The following is a 17,843-nucleotide window of genomic DNA, read 5'->3' as shown; positions in this document are numbered from 1 at the left end:
TTTTTTGTACTGCAAACTCTCACCAACAGTTAATAAGGGTTTCCGCGGGTCTTAAAAAGTCTTAATTCACCCTTCTGCAAAATAAGGCCTTAAAAAGGTCTTAAATCAGTGCAAGTCTTTAATTTATAAGGTCATGGCATTAAATGTTGTATCAGGAATTGTTTTCTCGTTGCGGGATTGTTTTTTGTTGCATTTAAGTAGGGTGACCAGTGTTCCTTTTTGAAGAGGTGTGTCCCGACAATTCTCTAAACATTGTAATTATGTCCTGGTTTCAGCTGGTAGGCTCACAATTTTTTTTTTTTCTACTTACATTTGATGTACTTAATTTTCTTCTCGCTAATGCCTCGCTATAACTATTGTCCATCGTTTGCGGAGAAGAGAAGCAATTTCGAAGCATTGCACGTTGATTTGACGATACTTTCATTCTAGTCTTTCTGCTGAAACGTATCTGGATACCATGGCAATGATGTTATATGTGCTTGGCGTGCACTCTTTGTCATCCTGTCATTCAGCACAAGTAGAAATGCACCAATAAAAAAACAACGAGCTGAAAGAAGTCGATCCATTTTTTCGTGCAGCACATGAATATGTAAGCGAGTATTTCTCTGTAATGTTCATTTCCTAATAGCACGGAGGTAAATCAGATAATCTGACAACTACACTGCAATTTTTACGTAGCAAAATCACTTATATGTTCAGATGTGGGGGTTGTATTTTGAATTTTTGGTTACAATGTTGTGTATTTCATAATTACACATGCAATATGACAATATGCAATATCAATATGATATCATATGGATAGGATATGCTACGTGGAATTTGTACATTTAAAAAAAAGCTAAAATGTGGTTAAATCATGACCAAAATATTAATGTTCACAAACTATATAGCCTATAGAGTTAAGAGCAGAAGTTTGCATAACCCTTTTGTTTTTATAAGTTTCCACACCCCTTTCAGAATGTATACACAGCCTATAAGAGATTGTATTTTTATGTAGTATTGCCCTTCAAATGCTTCATAACACAAAATGTACTCTTATTTACACAAATCATACTGTTCAAAAGTTGCACCCCTTGGTTCTTATGTTGCCTTCTTGAGCATCAATAATTGTGTATTAGTCCCTCTGGACCTCATAAAGAGCCACTGTTGGGAAGAACTCAGATGTGAAGAAGAATCATTTTACTGTAATTTGGGGGTTTTTTTCTTAAGAAAAGTGAACATTTTCACTGTTCAGGACAAAACATCATGAACAGTTGTTACACAAACAGTCATTGATCATCGAGAAAGCAACACACCATATTAGAAACCAACTTCTTAATAGGATCATGTGTGTAAATTCAGTTAATATATTGTCATGTGGAATATATGTGAGGATGTTTATGTCAAATAGCTTCTTTGGGGCAGTACTAAATAAAAAACAAAATGCAATTTTTATGATCCCTCATTTAAAAAAAGACAATTTTTATTTATTTAAATTTTTTTCATTTCAGTAGGGGGCGGAAAAACTCATCGGACATTTCGCCTTCAGCTCGTGCATTGTGTGAAAGAAAATGTCCCTTTTGTGGAATTACTTTGAATTGGGCGACAATAGGGGTGGGTAGAAATATCGATTTTCCTGATGCATCGCGATTGAGCTCGATTATCGATTGTTAAATCCCAAGATCAAACTTTCACTCTATGCGGCACACTCTATTACAATTAGAGGCGATTACTCGCATTTGCAACAAAATATTGCACTATGCGAGTAAAATATCTATATTTGGCAACTGGTTGGTAAATGTTTAGATTTCACTAATCAGTGATTGTGTAGTATAGTGTTGGAGTATTCAGCAGTGAGATCCTTTCACTGCGTGTAAAAGCTTTTCCGTGCAATGTGTGTTTGTCCAGAACACGAGATCCACGTGACCCATTTGTCTTTGAATAATATCTCTTTTAATACCCTTTCTGTCCTATACAGTCACTTGCTGATCAAAAACAAAACATTTAATTATAATTATGCATGGCACATTTGAGCTAAAGCCACCCAAGTCTCGTAAACATGCGCTCATCTACAGACATTTCTTAAAGAAATGCTGGTTTTGTTAAAGGGACAGTACCAGTTTTAGCACATGTTCAACAAATCAATGTAAAAATTTTGTAAATAGAACAAATTATGCAATTAAACAATTAACATATTTTCGTATTGTACTTAGTTAGAAGGTCCCTTGTATAATTAACAGCATTAGCTGGAATTTCTTTCATATGTGAGCAACAGGGACATTAGAACTGAAATATACACCCATATGATTCGATATCGAATCGGAAATGAATCTGGAAATCTGTATCAATACCCAGCTGATATAGGCGACAATGATGGCAGAGTTGCAGTTTGTAAGCTTTGCACTGCTAGAATTTTCAAATTGGGGAAGAAAAAAAATTTAAAAATTTTATTATTTGCCTTAACACGGTTAAACTTAAAGTTTTTTTTTTTTAAGCTAAAGCCTGCTTCATCTAAATTGGGACAAGCTGCATCATTCAGAATTCAGATAATGTGAATTCATATTGCAGTTTTTGTTGCAATGTTTTGTTTATAATTCAGAGCAGTTACTCTGAAACATGGAAGAAATGTAGAGACAGAGAATGTTTATTATACAGTTTTATTTAGTAATTAGCAGTGATTTGTAACAAGGTAGCATAAAAAAGCAGAACACCAAATTATCTGTATTGGCAGACATATTTTGTACGGTGCCTCCCTAGTAAATATTTTGGAAAATAAGTGCAATATATTTAAATTCTGCAATTTAATGTGTCTCATTTGCTCATACCATACATACACCAGGGCTGCGTTTCCCATAAGCATTGCAAGCTTAAGTTGATCATAGCTTAATCTTAAGTTGATTGTTGGCACCAATGATATCTACGATCTACTTAGCCTTATGATGCTTTTTGGAAATGCAGCCCAGGCTGTTACCTAGATCAGGGTTAACTTCTGTCGCTTGGAAATTTTCAGAGGAAAAATAAATGTGTAAAAAAAATAAAATAATTATGCACCGATCCGATACCTGGATCGGTATCAGCTCCGATACTGAAGCTTTTAGACAGATCAGGTATCGGTCCGACGATCCCGACTCAAATCCATTACTGTGTGTTAGTCATGTTTGTTACCGTCAAGCTCTAAAAAAGACATAAAAGAACCATTAAAACACAATTAAAGTAGTTTATATGACTCATGCATTTTATTGAAAGCCACTTGAAGACATGCGATAGGTCTGTGAATCACAAAAGGCTGTTTTTAATAAGTAAATATATAGTATGCGCAGCACCAGAACGTTAGTGAATGGCGCTTCTCTGACAAAACACACACACAGGCTGGTGATGCTCTCACGGCTATTTTTAGCCTTCACAGCGGTGCGCAATATTTGAGCGCTACTCATAAACAGCATCTCAGATGTAGATGCTCAATAGTTCGGTTCACTTATAATATGCATTTAGAAAGGCACCGGAGGAGCATTTTACCAGAATTTGAATAAGAAGTTAATTAAACTACTTTGAACTTGCCAACAAACAGTCACATACAGGACTTCCTGGAGAGCTCAGAATGTCAAAATAAAAGTGTGATGGTGTAAAAAGTGCACAAGTTAAATATATGACTGTTGTATTTATAATTAAAAGTCAATAATATTAATAACTATTTATTATTATCATCATAAGTATGTTTATAATTTATAACAATATTTAAATTGAATGGGTTCCAAAAAATTACATCAACTAAATTGAACAAAAAAGAGATCTGAATACTTTAAAGTTCAGATACAAGATGAAACATTTTTGTAAAAGGAAAAAAAGGGCAAAAAGAAAACTGGTTTCTTTTCTACTGAAGACTTGAAGACTGGAATTACTGTTCATTTTGCTGCTACATTATCCAGTATACTAGTTAATAATGAAGTTCTTATTAAGCTGTACATTTATATTGAAATAATGTTTAGTTAGATGTTTGTGTTTCTTTACATATTAAAGAGTACCCCCAATTAGTTCCACACAATAATGTAAAGATATTCTAAACTGATTATGCAAAAAAACAACACTGATATCGGATAGGGATCGGCCAATACTGAGATTTCCGATATTGGAACCGGATTGGAAGAGAAAAAGTGGTATCGGTGCATTTTTAGTTTAAATACATCTAACATTAAAAGTGGGTAGAAAAATATAAGAAAATACATGTTTCCTGATATTTTTATTTCTTTTGGCTTTAATACAGTGACACTATAAAAGTCAATAATATATTTTTCTAATAACATGATGTCATTATCATGCTTTTCTCACACAGCATAAATAGGACTTTACACTTGAAAACAGATAGCAAACTTTATTTTAGGAGGGCCCCTGGCAAGGAGATCATCTTATTTGAAGGCCCTTTGCTTCAAACATATTTTAAAAGACAGCTGGTCTAGATCCTGGACTAAATCAGTCATTGAAAAACCCTATATACTATCTTTCTCTGCGGCTTCATTAGATAATGTTTCTATTACAAATTCTCTCCTTCGTTGTAGTCTCCCTCTGTGGCAGGACTGCCATGAATTATGGAGTAAGAAACGACGCCGGCAAAAGCAGATGCCTGAAGAGCTAACTGCCCCCAAAGCCCCACGGAAGGAGCTGGGTCTGGACGACAGCCGCAGCAACACCCCACAGGGATTTCCTGCTGCTGGAGCACACAAAGGGCAGAGTGCTGCTGTCACTACAGCCCTGTTAGGTAAGAAACAGTCAAATAACCTGCATATTCCACCTATTGTCAGTCATTGTGTTCAGTTTATCCTTATGCACACACATACTCTAGACATACACCAGTTGTTTTGACCAGGATGTATATTTTATAACCCTTCTGTGCACATGTATTAGGTTGGTTAGACATTATTGCTTTAAACTATTGATACGCAATCGCCCGCACGCAGTAGTGACTTCACTCTGCTTACATTTAATATATAATTTACCGTCTATAAATGTAATGAATGTTAACAAATTATACATCTTGTCAAAGGTCTAAGGGTTGAACATTGATATCTCTGTTTCACAATAGCAATGCTCCAGAAACAGCAATTTAGTTATTTTTGCCAGGAGTACAAATTAAAACATGCGATATCAAAACGGGACTTCATACATTTATGAAAACGCGATCGTCAGATGAATCCAGTTCTCCACACTTAGGTCAATTGTCCATGACAAGCGTTCATTGAAAAACATCCAATAGCACTTTTTGTCCATAAAAGTGATAAATCTGAGAAATACTGATATATTCTCCATTGTTTACATTATCTCGCCTGAAAGAATTACCCATTGTCATTGTTCTTAAACAAACTATGCAATCTGAGCAGCATTCATGTTGTAAAACTATATATGATCTTATATTGGAGTCTTATAAACAAAACAAGCCTGTCTCAAGTCTATTTTTAAAAATGGAGCGTAGTTTTATTCATAATAGCCAAGCAGTGCAGTCAGATTTTGTGTCGTCTTGAAAGGCGGAGCCTTAATTTTACTCCGTAAGCTTCCAGCGATTTTACAGAGAAAAAAAAGCTTGCAGGAACCTCATTTTTTGTTAGATCATCTTCAAATTTGAAACGTATCTTTTTAGACTTGTGGCTTTGAGAACATTGTATTTCTGGTTAGTCTTGGCACTATTATTATTGTTTTTTGATTATAATATTATGTACATGTTCCATTACTATAAACTTCAGCTTCTCTAACTTTAAAAAATAACAACATGTAGTAATACTGAAACTTGGGAAATTAAGCCCAAAGTGTCTTCTTTCAAAAGATACTACAACTGTGTCCATACTACAAAGGTCCAGTAAATACAACAATTTAAGTTCAGGTATGTCATTTTCATGGTTTGTGCTCAAAAAGGGGGTGCATATCAACAGGTTAAGCATTTCTATGATTATTGGTCATATTGAGGAATAGGGTTTTTTTTTTTTAAACCCTAACCCTCAAGTATTATTAAGACATGCTATTATCGAGCAATATTCTGGGAACAGAATATTATAGACATTTAGGCTTTTTTGACTTGGGTCAGTAAGCATCCACCTAACTGCAATGTAAAAACCATCCAGTGCAGCCTAGCAACTGCATGTCAATGCACTAAAACACTTCGAACACCTTAGCAACCACATGGCAATGGACAGGCAAGCAACTTTCTCATTTTCTTCAGCAGATGTAAAAATCTAGTTTTGCATCAGCATGCATAAAGCATGACATCTCATAGCAAGCAGTATCTAGTATTTTTCAAAGTTTGCTGACATAGAAATTGCCCCTTGGACTTTAAACTTGTAGCAGTAAATTGTTTATTGATTGGTTAATGGCACCCCCACCCATTTCTCTTTGCCTCAAAGTTGAAGCAACAAATCTTAAACAAAATATCAAGTGTCCTTTTGGAACAAGGAACTTATTACCGTTTGTGAAAACGAACACTATGCTGTCATGAACGGAAGTAAAAATAAAAAATATGTAATAATTGGAAAAACTGAAACTAAACTAATATACATTTCCATGACTGTAGTCAAAAAATAACTAGACTAAAATAATTATTTTAGTTGTTAATGCACAGTATATTATAAAATGTTACATTTTTTAGACATGAAAATGCCACTAGACAAATTGAAGTGTTGCACATATTGAAATAGTATCAGTTAATGCCGTTTTAAAATAAAAGCTCAATAGAAAGAGAACTAGAAAATACTGAACTAAACCAAAACTAACATTTGTAAGTATAAACCCAACCTGTTGAAAACAAAATGGCCATCAAAATGAAAAAAATTATACTAACCCTGGATCAATTATCTGTTTGGAAACCATGTAAGTTTCTCTCTCTTTTTTTCCCTAATAGACCCCAAAGGTCCCAATTCACAACTGACTCAAGAACAGCTGGCTGTGCTTTTGAACCTCTTCCAGTCCAAGAGCACTTCTGTGGGATCGGCCCAGTTTGCACAGACAATGGGCTCTAAAATGAACCCAGAGACGCTACAGCAGCTTTCCAAGGCTTTGCCCCCTTGTCCGTTAGAGTCTGAAAGACCCCCAGAACCACCTCCAATCCCTAAAGTCTCCAAACCCCCTCAGCCTCCACCATCGGGAGGCGGAGCGCCCCGTACCCCTCCCATGCCTAAACCCCCTTCACCACTGACCCCTCAGCAGCAAGGCAAGGCTGATGGAGAGGTCTCTGCTGCAGCCACGCAGACCGCTGTCACCATGCTTCTCGCACAACTTCTCAAAGTCCAACAAGGTGCGGCAGGAGAAGTCATCGGGTTCGAGGGGGGAGAGAGTACCATCTCAAACACAGCGGGTGGGAGCACTGCACCCCCACTGCCACCGGAGATAAAACCACCACCTGAGCCCTGCCCTGTATCTCCAGGTAACCAATAATTTTGTTTAAGGGAGATTTCAGCCAAAAATCACAATTTTATCATCATTTACTCACCCTCATGTCTTCTCTAATCTATAAAACTTTCACCCACGGAGCACAAAAGGATAATTTTAGCCGGATGGTGTGCTCATGTGCTGTTTTCCATATAATGTAAGCATACAGTGACCAGGGACTGTCAATCTCCAAAAAGCACCATTAAAATCCATACAATTTGTGCACTATATTCCAAGTGTTCTGAAGCCATATGCTGGCATTGCGTGAAAACTAGAAAGTCATTATTCACTGAAAATGTTCCCCTCCGTTGTAGCTCGCAAATATAATTAATGTTCGTGTTCAGATTGAAAATTACAGGTTTGGTTTTCAGAAGTCTCGTGTCTGCTTGCAGCGTGCCAAATTTGAAAATGCAAGACTTGTATAAGAAAATGGCACACAAGTCTTAGGAGGACTTTTGTGGAGGTTTTTTAATGAGCAATGCAGATAACTAGAGGACAGGTGTGCAGATATATGATATCAAACATAGTAAATGAAATGAACATAAAATTGCTGAAAATTTCATTTGAAAAACTTTAATTTAGTATAATATTTACCTAATTTTACACAAAACTGTAAAAATCAAGACATTTTTCAGGCATCCAACTAATCACCTTTAGCAAGTCACCTTTTCTGAAGCTACTTTGCCCATATTTTTTGCCCACATGTTCCTTATTAAAATGTTAATTTATGCCCAAACACAAACAAGCTTTAAATTCAACAAAAACTTTCAGTTGATTCCTTTGAAGTATTTAAAGTATACATTTGAAAGAGCTGCTATGACTTTCTCACCTTTTTCACCTCTCATGAGTTTGCATTCCTGATTTTTAGATGGTAGATAGCAGCTTCTAGGTTCTAGTCATACATAAATGAATGATTAAAACATTAATTAACAGTAATCCATTAACCAGGGATGGTATGTGCTCATGATTGCATTTTGCCACGGACTGACTATTGGGAAACATTCATGAGTCAGGCTGATATAATGCATGCTTCAGAGGAAGGTCTATGAGTGCTCCACAGGAATATGTCACTGGAATGAATTAAATCTGGGCCCACAAGAAAAAATATAAATAACTGCAGTCTTGACCAATTCAAAAGAGCTATTGTTTGAAAGCTTAGAAGCTCTACTTAAAAATGCATGTAGGTAGGGCTGGGGCGGTATGGATTTTTTCTAACCGCGGTTGAAAAGCAAGATATTCCCGCGGTATAGCGGTAAACCGCATTAAATACATTACATTGGATCAGAGAAGTCCCCCGACAGACTTTGGCGACACATCAGAAGTCGCTTTTGATAGACAGACTTTAAATATTGTCACCTACATCCGAAGAAAAAAACGAGCACAATTTTAAATAGTCAAATTTTCATCAAGCAGTAATTTGGCATGAACTAATCACTGTATAGATTTCCTTATTTAAGATTATTCTCAGATACATTCGCATTGAAGATGGGTCAGACATGATTTTGACCACTTTATTAAGTTTTGTTTTGTAGAAAGCCTTTCTTTAACTTAAAATTTCGTTTTGTATAAATTGTATCTTAATTTTAATCACTGTTTCATTAACTAATTGCCTGGAATTAATAAATAAGAAGCAAATATAGCAGACATATAATCAGCAGCAGGACGTGGAAGCGCCGATGCGATCTCTTGCTGCGTGAGCTCTCTCATAAATGAACCGAAACTTCGGTGGCTAGGCCTACTGCCTCACAGACATGAGAAATAAATAGAAATCTTAAAATGCATTTTAAACAAAATTCAAAACAAAATGATAAAATTTTAGGCTACAGTAGCCTAGTAGTCAGGTTTGCCGATGTGCGTTACTATTTATTTATTTATTTTTATCCCTGTGCGCCAATCGGAAACGGACGTCACTGCTGATATTCTGGGGATACAACATAGCCAATAGGCTATAGCCTACTAGGGACTTTAGCCTTTAAAATATCTTTGCTGCATTGGATCAGTCTCCTTTCTAGAACAGCCAAGAGCTTTCTAGCCTCGCGGCAGCAGCGCTTTGCATCGCTCAGACCTTAAAACAGTCAGCGCCATGGATGCGGTTTTGAAAATTTATCAAAAAACGTTGGTGCGGACAGATGAGTTTTGTGATGCGGTTGCGGATTAAATAATAATAGCCCATCCGCGCATCTCTAATACAAATGGAATGTTATTATGTGTCATGGAACATTGCGCTCCCCAACTCACGAAAGGTCGGATTTGCTCCATATTTTGATAAGTTTTGTTTAGAAAACCTTGAATCCATGTAGGCTAATATCATTAGACATAATCCATATCATTAGAATCAATGAATCCATGTCATTAGACACAACGAATCCATGTCATTAGACACAAAGTGCACACATGTGCAGGCCAATGTTTTTTTTGTTTTTGTTTTTTTGCGGTGACGACGGTGACAAGCTCAGACCCGCGGTTGGAGTCACGTGACCGCGGTATTGCGGTAATGCGGTAACCGTCCCAGCCCTACATGTAGGCATTATTACCAAAACTGATCAAGGGATTTGCAAAAGAAATTTGCAAACAAATCAGAAGTATTCAGTTTTGATAACTTATTAATTGGTGCAAAAAGTCATCCATATTTGGGCAGAGAGACATGTGATTGGTGACTGTAACGTATGGCCATCAGGAGATGGTGCCAAGTACATGACACAGACTCAATGAGGAATGAAAGACATTATGTAAAATCTCATTATTAAAATTATGTCTGCATGCAGGGTCCGAAATTAACACCCGCCAAGCGCCAAATGCGGGAACATTTTCTATTTAGCTGGTGAAATTCACAGTGTCACACGCCATTCTGGCAGGTGCTTTTTTTCTTTCTATCGCTTTGTGTCAGCATGTAAAATAATGTAACATACCAGTTTTGTCCTCAAGGGAACTCTGTAGGCCTACAGCCAGTAAGGTTGCAGGTGTTAACATAGAACGGCTCTCGTTAGCTAGTACCGCTGCTCATCGATAGTCTCATTTAGCAGTAAATCTAAAAGCAAGATAATGGCAATGTTCAGGAGAGTTCATGCCATTGGGGTAAAGGGAAGACCACTCCAGTGGATGTGTGAGTAAGTTTTTAAACCCACCACCACAAATACAAATTCTCAGATAATGATTGCTTTATGGGGTAGGAAGCTAATGATTTTCATGACTATCTGTTTCGTTAACGGTTCTTGAACTGCATACTTCCTGCGTTGCGGACAGGAAACTGGAATAAAATACTCAGTTTTTCCTGTACTACCATTAAGCACCACAGCAACCCTCACTGTTTCTGTATCTACAGCGCGAGACATAAAGCTCTACCTGAGTAGACCGATTCCCGATCAAATGTCTCTTTTAAGCTGATTCTTTTGAATCTACAACATGAGACAAATTATGTGACAATGTAGTCTGATTCCCAAAGACATTTACTCTTTTGAGCTGTTTCTTTTTAGTGAATCAACAACTACAGCTCTACCAGTGCTGTCCAATTCCCAAATGAATGACTCAATGATCTGGCTCTTTTTAGTGAATCAAAGAATCAGTTGGAGCTGACTGAATTAACTCACTCCAAATAAACCAAGAACTGTGACTGTTTTGTGTACCTAAGGCTCAGGAGACTCATGCGAGTTACTTACTGGTTGTTCATATGATAATATGTAGTTTAAAATACAACTTTTGTTTTGTTGTCATATGGAAATAATCAGAAAAATTATTCTAAATGGACTATTTGGCAATTAAACATTTCATAAATAATAAAATAAAACAATGCAATTCTTTTAAGTCACGTCAAGTCAATTTTATTTGTATAGCGCCTTTCACAACACACATCGTTTCAAAGCAGCTTTACAGAATATCAGCATTAAGAGACGATAAAACTGTAATGTCTATAAAGTCGATTAATCATCATTGTGTAATTTCGATAAAATACGATTTTTAATAGTGTTTAAAAATAATTAAATGATAATTGTATTAATAACCCCAGTGAGCAAGCTGTAGGAGACTGTGGCAAGGAACACAAAACTCCATAAGATGTAGATTAATTTTAAAAAGCAGTTCAATTTTAAGCATGCTTACAGTATTGTTTATTTATTAAAATCCACTTGAAAAATGCAATTAAACAATAATAATAATAATAATAATAATAAAATAAATGGGCCAGTAAAAGATCTGACTGACTTTTTATTTTTTTCCATCTGTAATGCATGTGTAATTACTTTTTATGAACAATTATTATGTTTTATTTTTTTGGAGAGACTTTTAGACACTTGGCTAAATTATTTTTGTAATGCTATAACTTGATTGCTTTGTCGTATAAACACAACATTTTTCTCAGTTACAATTTGCATGATTGTGAACAAAACAAAAGCAGTTTTTCAGAGATATTCAGTATATCACAAAAGTGAGTACACCCCTTACATTTTTGTAAATAGTTGATTATATCTTTCATGTGACAACACTGAAGAAATGACAATTTGCTACAATGTAATCAACCATTTACAAAAATGTGAGGGGTGTACTCACTTTTGTGAGATACTGACTGTTTTTTTTTCAGCAGTTTCTTCACCTGTGTCTCAGAATTAATCAATCTATATCATTAAAAAATATTTACAATGATACCAAACACTTAACCCTCCTTGTTTTTGTCAAGTATAAAGCCTTTAAAATGCCCGCAGAGCTAAAGGTTAAAAGATAGGGGTGTTATTTTGCCAGATTAATCCAAATTCCAGTTTTTCAGAGCTAAAAAATGTAACCAACGTGAATTGTGTAAATCTACAAAATTAAAAGAGGGGGAGTGGAGGTGTCAATATCTTATCTGGGGTTAATGCCCTGTCCTGTGCATTGTCAATAAGCACTTGACACCCAAAGAAGTGTCATTCAGCTTTACCTTGGATGGCACCAATGCTGCTTCTGCCTCAAACGTGTGAGTTGAGAACATGCAAGGCGGAGGCTGTTGATTTTCACCATCAATACTTTATTCAGGTAATTCAGGTTGAATTATTCCAGAGAAATAAAAGCGTATAAATGTTTTAATATTAAACGGGTTTGTACCATTGCCAAAATTGCTGACAGGTAAAATAAATAACTATCGATTTTTTGCAGTGAATTTCTTTACTGAATTAATCAAAGTATTTTTCCCTTTAATTCAGTGAATGTCATTTAGAGGTATTTTTAAAATATTATTTTATCCTCTATTGTTAGTAAGCACGTTTAATACAACCTTTTAAGTCTGATCTTTTAATAATAAGTTAAGAACTATTGATTAATCATTGCAATAATCACCAAATAGTCGAATAATCGTTCTAATAATTGTTAGATTAATCGATTATCAAAATAATCGTTATTTGCAGCCCTGGTTGATGATTTATCGGTCGACTGCTAGTTCTTTTGTGTGTTTTTTTTTTGGAGCTTCACAGTTTTTACAGCTTCACAGTACATTTTCTGAGCATTCTGCCAAACTTCTTTTGTGTTTCACAAAAGAAACTCAGATGGGTTTGGAACAAATATCAATGATGACAAAACTTACATTTTTTTAAACGAACTACTTGATTTCTGCTGTGTACATACGTTTAACTCATGTCTGCTGTTTTGCAGTGAATGAAGGTGGCAGCTCCAGGGCTCTAGAGCCTCTGTCCATTCTCCCACCAGACCAGAGACCCCCAGAACCTCCGGAACCCCCTCCCTGTGCGGACCTGGACTACCGACAGGCCCCCGAGCCCAAGCTAAATCTGCCCTCTTCCGCTGCCCAAGGAGAAGCTCCTAGACCTCCAGAACCTGACTATCCTCCTAGACCCACAGACTATAGCCGGCCACCTCCGCCCTTTCCCGGCTTTGCAGATAGCTACCTCGGCCACATGATGGGGGGAAGAATGCCCCCCCACACACCTCTTGCCCCAGAGACTTTTCCTTGTGGAGGTGCAGCCAGCGCGGCTGGTGCTGGTGGAGGTGGCAGTATGGTGTTCAGTGGAGACAAGGACCATCGCTTTGAGTACAATCAAAGCCCACTGCCTGTGGGCCCCAGGCCCCCTTCCATACCCCCACCACCTCCAGTCCAAGCCTGGACTTCACCATCCCAGTCAGGGGCGCCACCCCTCCCGCTCGGGTACGTTCCCCATGTGAACACAGCGGCACTGAGGGGCAGAGGACTCCCTTTTTGATTGGCTTAGAAGCGACAGAGTGAACTTACTAATGCCTCAGAAAAGGATGACTCTAAAAGACAGATGCTGTTGCCATCAATCCAGCACTAAGTGGACTAAAAGCTCACTTGATTTGTAATATTTCTAATAATGTGTCCGTGGGACGAACTGTTTGGTAGGGGAATTTTCGTTTCCCGCTCATACCATTTCATAGAGCTGTTTTTTTTGTTTTCCCTCCAAATGATTTTGTAATCTATTCTACTGCTGTCTTTTAAATTAAAATTGTACCTTTTTTGAGTGTGCATTTACCATGCCAGGGTAAGTGTTTTTATGAACTATATACATTAGTGTCTCCTTTAATTGCATAAGGACAGACTAGTATTACAATGTTTTGCACTACTGAATAAAGTAGGTGGAAACAAAGGTGTGAATGGACTAATGTGCTGTATCTGCACACGTTGCAAATGACCAGTAATGTAAGTTTATTTTTCATTTTTCGGTCTTTTTCTTTTCTCTTAATGATTCAACGATTATGGGCTCTTGTCACAAGTTTAAATTCACTAGAGGGGCTCTTAAAGGTCTCTAGAGAGATTTGTAGCACTTGTGTGAATAGCCTTGTTTGAACTGGTGTATCTAATGAACAAGTGATTGAATCAAAGCTGTTTTCTCACCGGTTCCACACCAGCTCTTGTCTATAGCCATTGTAAAATGAAAGAGATAATTTACCAGTTTCAAGAAGGATATGAGCTTCGATGTCGTCTTTTTTTTTTTTTTTTTAATCAATATGCCCCTCCCCCCTTTGGCAAATGTTTATTAAAAAAATGCCAATGTAATATGTACTGGTATTTTTAATTGTGTATTATTATTCAAACATGTACATATATAATCAATACACTTGTACACCACTTTTTGAGCATAAATGTTTTCAAATATAATAATCTTTAAGTAAACATAAACAATCATTGGTTTTCAAGGTGCAGTTCTAAACAAAAATCATATTAACACCAAGGGCGTATGTTTGATTTGAAAGTTGGCTGGAACATACAGCATAGATAATATTCAGAATGTTGGTATTAAGAAAATGCGAGAAAGTCAGTCAGGTAATATAGGTAAAATAGCATTATTACCTCGTATAACAAGCCTCATTGCTTGTTTATCTGCACACCATATTAAAAATAGGCTTTTTGACTCGGGACGTTTTTGACTACAGGAAACATTTATTCACGAAAGGTATGCTTGTTCAATGTACAGATTTCAAGGATTGGACGTAAAAACCAATGGAAATCCGCCTGTGTAATCTTACAGACGACTGTGATTGGTGCATCCTGTACAGCGTTGAGAAAAGTAACAGGTCCCACGTGACCACCGTTTATGCTGCCGAGGTAGGGCAATCATTTAAACATTAATAATTATACTAAGGAAATATATTAGTTATTCAAATGAAAATAAAAATATAGTATAAAGTTGTGGTAACATTGCCCAGTTGTTGGTTGGGACATTTTCGATTTTTTGAATATTGGTAGGGACACGTCCATAGAGACAGAGCGCAACGCGTCATAATCTGAAGACCACGCCCACCGGGGGAAAAACAATCAAACCGTCGAGAGGCTGCCTCCTTGTCATTTATGGCATATAACAAAAGACAGAAAAAATGCCTAAAAGCTGCTGTGTGACAAGGTGTACAGCAAACAAGCTAAAGAAACCAGAAATACATTTTTATAAGCTTCCGAACCGTAAAAGCCAGCCTTTAAAGAGACAAAAGTGGATACAGGCAATAAGACGTGAAGCATCAGCAGGAAGAGTGGGTAAATTGTGGGATCCTGACAATAAAATGTAACTTCTCAATATATCTCCTCCTCTCAGGTTCACATAGGGTGGTGAAGCAATCGACATGGTTAAAATTTTATTTTATTTATTTATTTATTTATTTTTTACAATATCATGTCGCGTTCCTGTGGGCGTAGTTCTCAGAGTAGTTCGAGAACTAGTTGCGCTCTGTTTCAATTGATCCACTTTTATGTCCTGAAACAATAAGTTTTTTGGGGTCGACAGCTTATAAAAATGTATTTCTGGGTTATTTAGCTTGTTTGCTGTACACCTTGTCACACAGCAGCTTTTAGACATTGTTTTGTTTTTTGTTATAACTTAAGTCATAAATGACAAGAAGCAGCCTCTCGCAATGCAAAGTAAATGGAGACGGTTGGATTGTTTTCCCCCCGGTGTGTGCGTGGCCTAAATATGCTCTGTCTCATCCCTACCTAAAACTATGCCTCAGATTAACACATTTACTATAATAAATTGTTAATGGAAGAATATTGTATAATCCGTTTTTCTATAATTCTTAGTCAAATTGAGTTGAAGTTTAAACCTTATCAAGTTCTTCAGTGGCTAAATTAACTCACTTTGATCATTGGCAGTAAAGCTGATTCTGATTCTGATTACTTAAGTACAAACAAAATTTCACTAAATTTGTAAGGTTTACTTCGGGATATGTATTTAACCATGCATTCATTTTATTGTTCACAGGCTTTGTATTCAACTGGTATATTAGTTGTCTTGTAATATCTTATTTTAACATATAGTAATACCTTATTCACAGCAGCAACATCTTTGATTTCTGGAATGACAACAATTATGTCTCAATGTTTTCAGTAGACTGAAAAAACTCCAGACAACATGAGCTTTTCGTGAGCGTTATACTGTGCACAGCCTCGTTTTCTTTCCTGACACAAATGTGGCTATTTTGGACGTTACTCTAATTTGACTTACTCTATTTCTAAGGATGTAAATAATCTATGAGCTCTAAAATACGTGGAATAATCAGACGAAATGACAGTCCTAAAGTGGGCGCATTCGGAAACTGTTTAGGTCGAGACGGAGCACTTGCGTAAAAATGTATGATAGGAACTGGAACGCCCAATATGGCGGGTGTAGAAAAGGAAGTCCCGCCTTACAGGTAAAGGAGGCAATCACCTTTTAGATGTGGACATCTGAGGAAAAAAAAGTTTATGATACCGTTATTTTCAGATTTTTGATTTTACTACTGATTTGAAATATGTTATGCAATTGTAATTTGACCAACCATTTTGGAGATTTCAGTCTTACCGCCTTCAAGTAGACTTTTTTACTCGATATTCTACTATATCGATTACTACTATACTACTAAATAGCCGCCCTGCAGTGTTTAAAGATTGCTGCCGAGTGGACTGACTTGCCTTGAGAGGCACTTTGCCTGTTTGCAGCTGTATCAACCAATTATCTCTAGTTGGTGCGTTCCATTGGGTCTAAAAAATAATAATAATGTTGTAAAAAAAAAAATTGTGTGTTATTTCTATCCAATTGGCTAAAAAAAGTTTATCAGTGCCATTATTCAAATGTAAAATATATTGTTCAGACCGCTGCTGCAACAACGCAAACGGCAGTCACTAGGTACCGGTTACATTTCTCAGTCCAGGTAAGAATAGACCAATCACATTCGTTAGTGATTACTGGAAATTTAATTTTATAAATTATCATTTTAGTGTAAAATGTCTCCAGTGAGAAGAAAATAGCCCTGACATTTGAATGTGATTCAATGGAAGGTTCGGCTTTTCAAGCCACCATGCGCCCTCGTGAGGAAAACAACAACATTGGCCATGTTCAGAGATTATTTTATTTCTAGATTACAACATCCGCGCATCAGGCATAGGAGTGCAACGGTCAACTAGCGAAAAGACCTATTGCTGTTAGATAACTGGAGACCAATTTCTCTATTAAATAATGATTATAAGATCTTTGCCTTAATCTTCGCAAATAGAATCAAGTCAGTTATGGACCCCATTATAGATGAGGCCCAATCTGGCTTCTTAAAGAAAAGACATATTTCAAATAATATAAGATTAGTCTTAGACTTGTTGGACTACTCACATTTATGTACTGATAATGGATTTATACTTTTCTTAGATTTCTATAAAGCCTTCGATCACGGTAGAGCATGCTTTTATTTTTAGGTCATTACAAAAATTTGGGTTTGGAGACTTTTTCTGTGACGCTATACTAACAATGTATAGGAGCATAAACAGTTCTATTAAACTAAAAGGTGGATCATCCTCTAGATTTGATCTAAAATGCGGTATTAGACAAGGTTGTCCAATCTCCCTTATCTTTTTTTGCTTTGTACTCAGCTTATGAATATTTATGTTAAATCAAGCCATTTAAAAGGTATATCTATAGCTGGCAGGGATGTTATCATATCCCAGTTAGCAGACGATACTGCACTGTTCCTAAAAGATCAGCATCAGGTCTCAGCCGCTCTTAAAGTAG

The 17,843-nt window shown here is 36.5% G+C and overlaps 1 protein-coding gene across 2 annotated transcripts in view; it reads left to right on the top strand.

Moving 5' to 3' along the window:
- Window positions 1–14,368, top strand: part of LOC127634533 (cyclin-dependent kinase 13-like) — a 30,149-nt gene extending 15,781 nt beyond the window's left edge. For both annotated transcript variants that reach the window (XM_052114137.1, XM_052114136.1), the window contains exons 12-14: window positions 4,533–4,732; window positions 6,860–7,381; window positions 13,000–14,368. In XM_052114137.1, coding sequence (XP_051970097.1) covers window positions 4,533–4,732; window positions 6,860–7,381; window positions 13,000–13,562 — 1,285 coding nt within the window. In that variant the 3' untranslated portion in view covers window positions 13,563–14,368. The remainder of the gene's footprint in view (window positions 1–4,532; window positions 4,733–6,859; window positions 7,382–12,999) is intronic.
- The last annotated feature ends 3,475 nt before the right edge of the window (window positions 14,369–17,843 follow it).

This window comes from Xyrauchen texanus, chromosome 41 (genome assembly GCF_025860055.1).
Source record: "Xyrauchen texanus isolate HMW12.3.18 chromosome 41, RBS_HiC_50CHRs, whole genome shotgun sequence".
In the NCBI taxonomy this organism is placed as follows: Eukaryota; Metazoa; Chordata; class Actinopteri; order Cypriniformes; family Catostomidae; genus Xyrauchen; species Xyrauchen texanus.
This window is presented reverse-complemented; position numbering and strand designations above follow the sequence as displayed.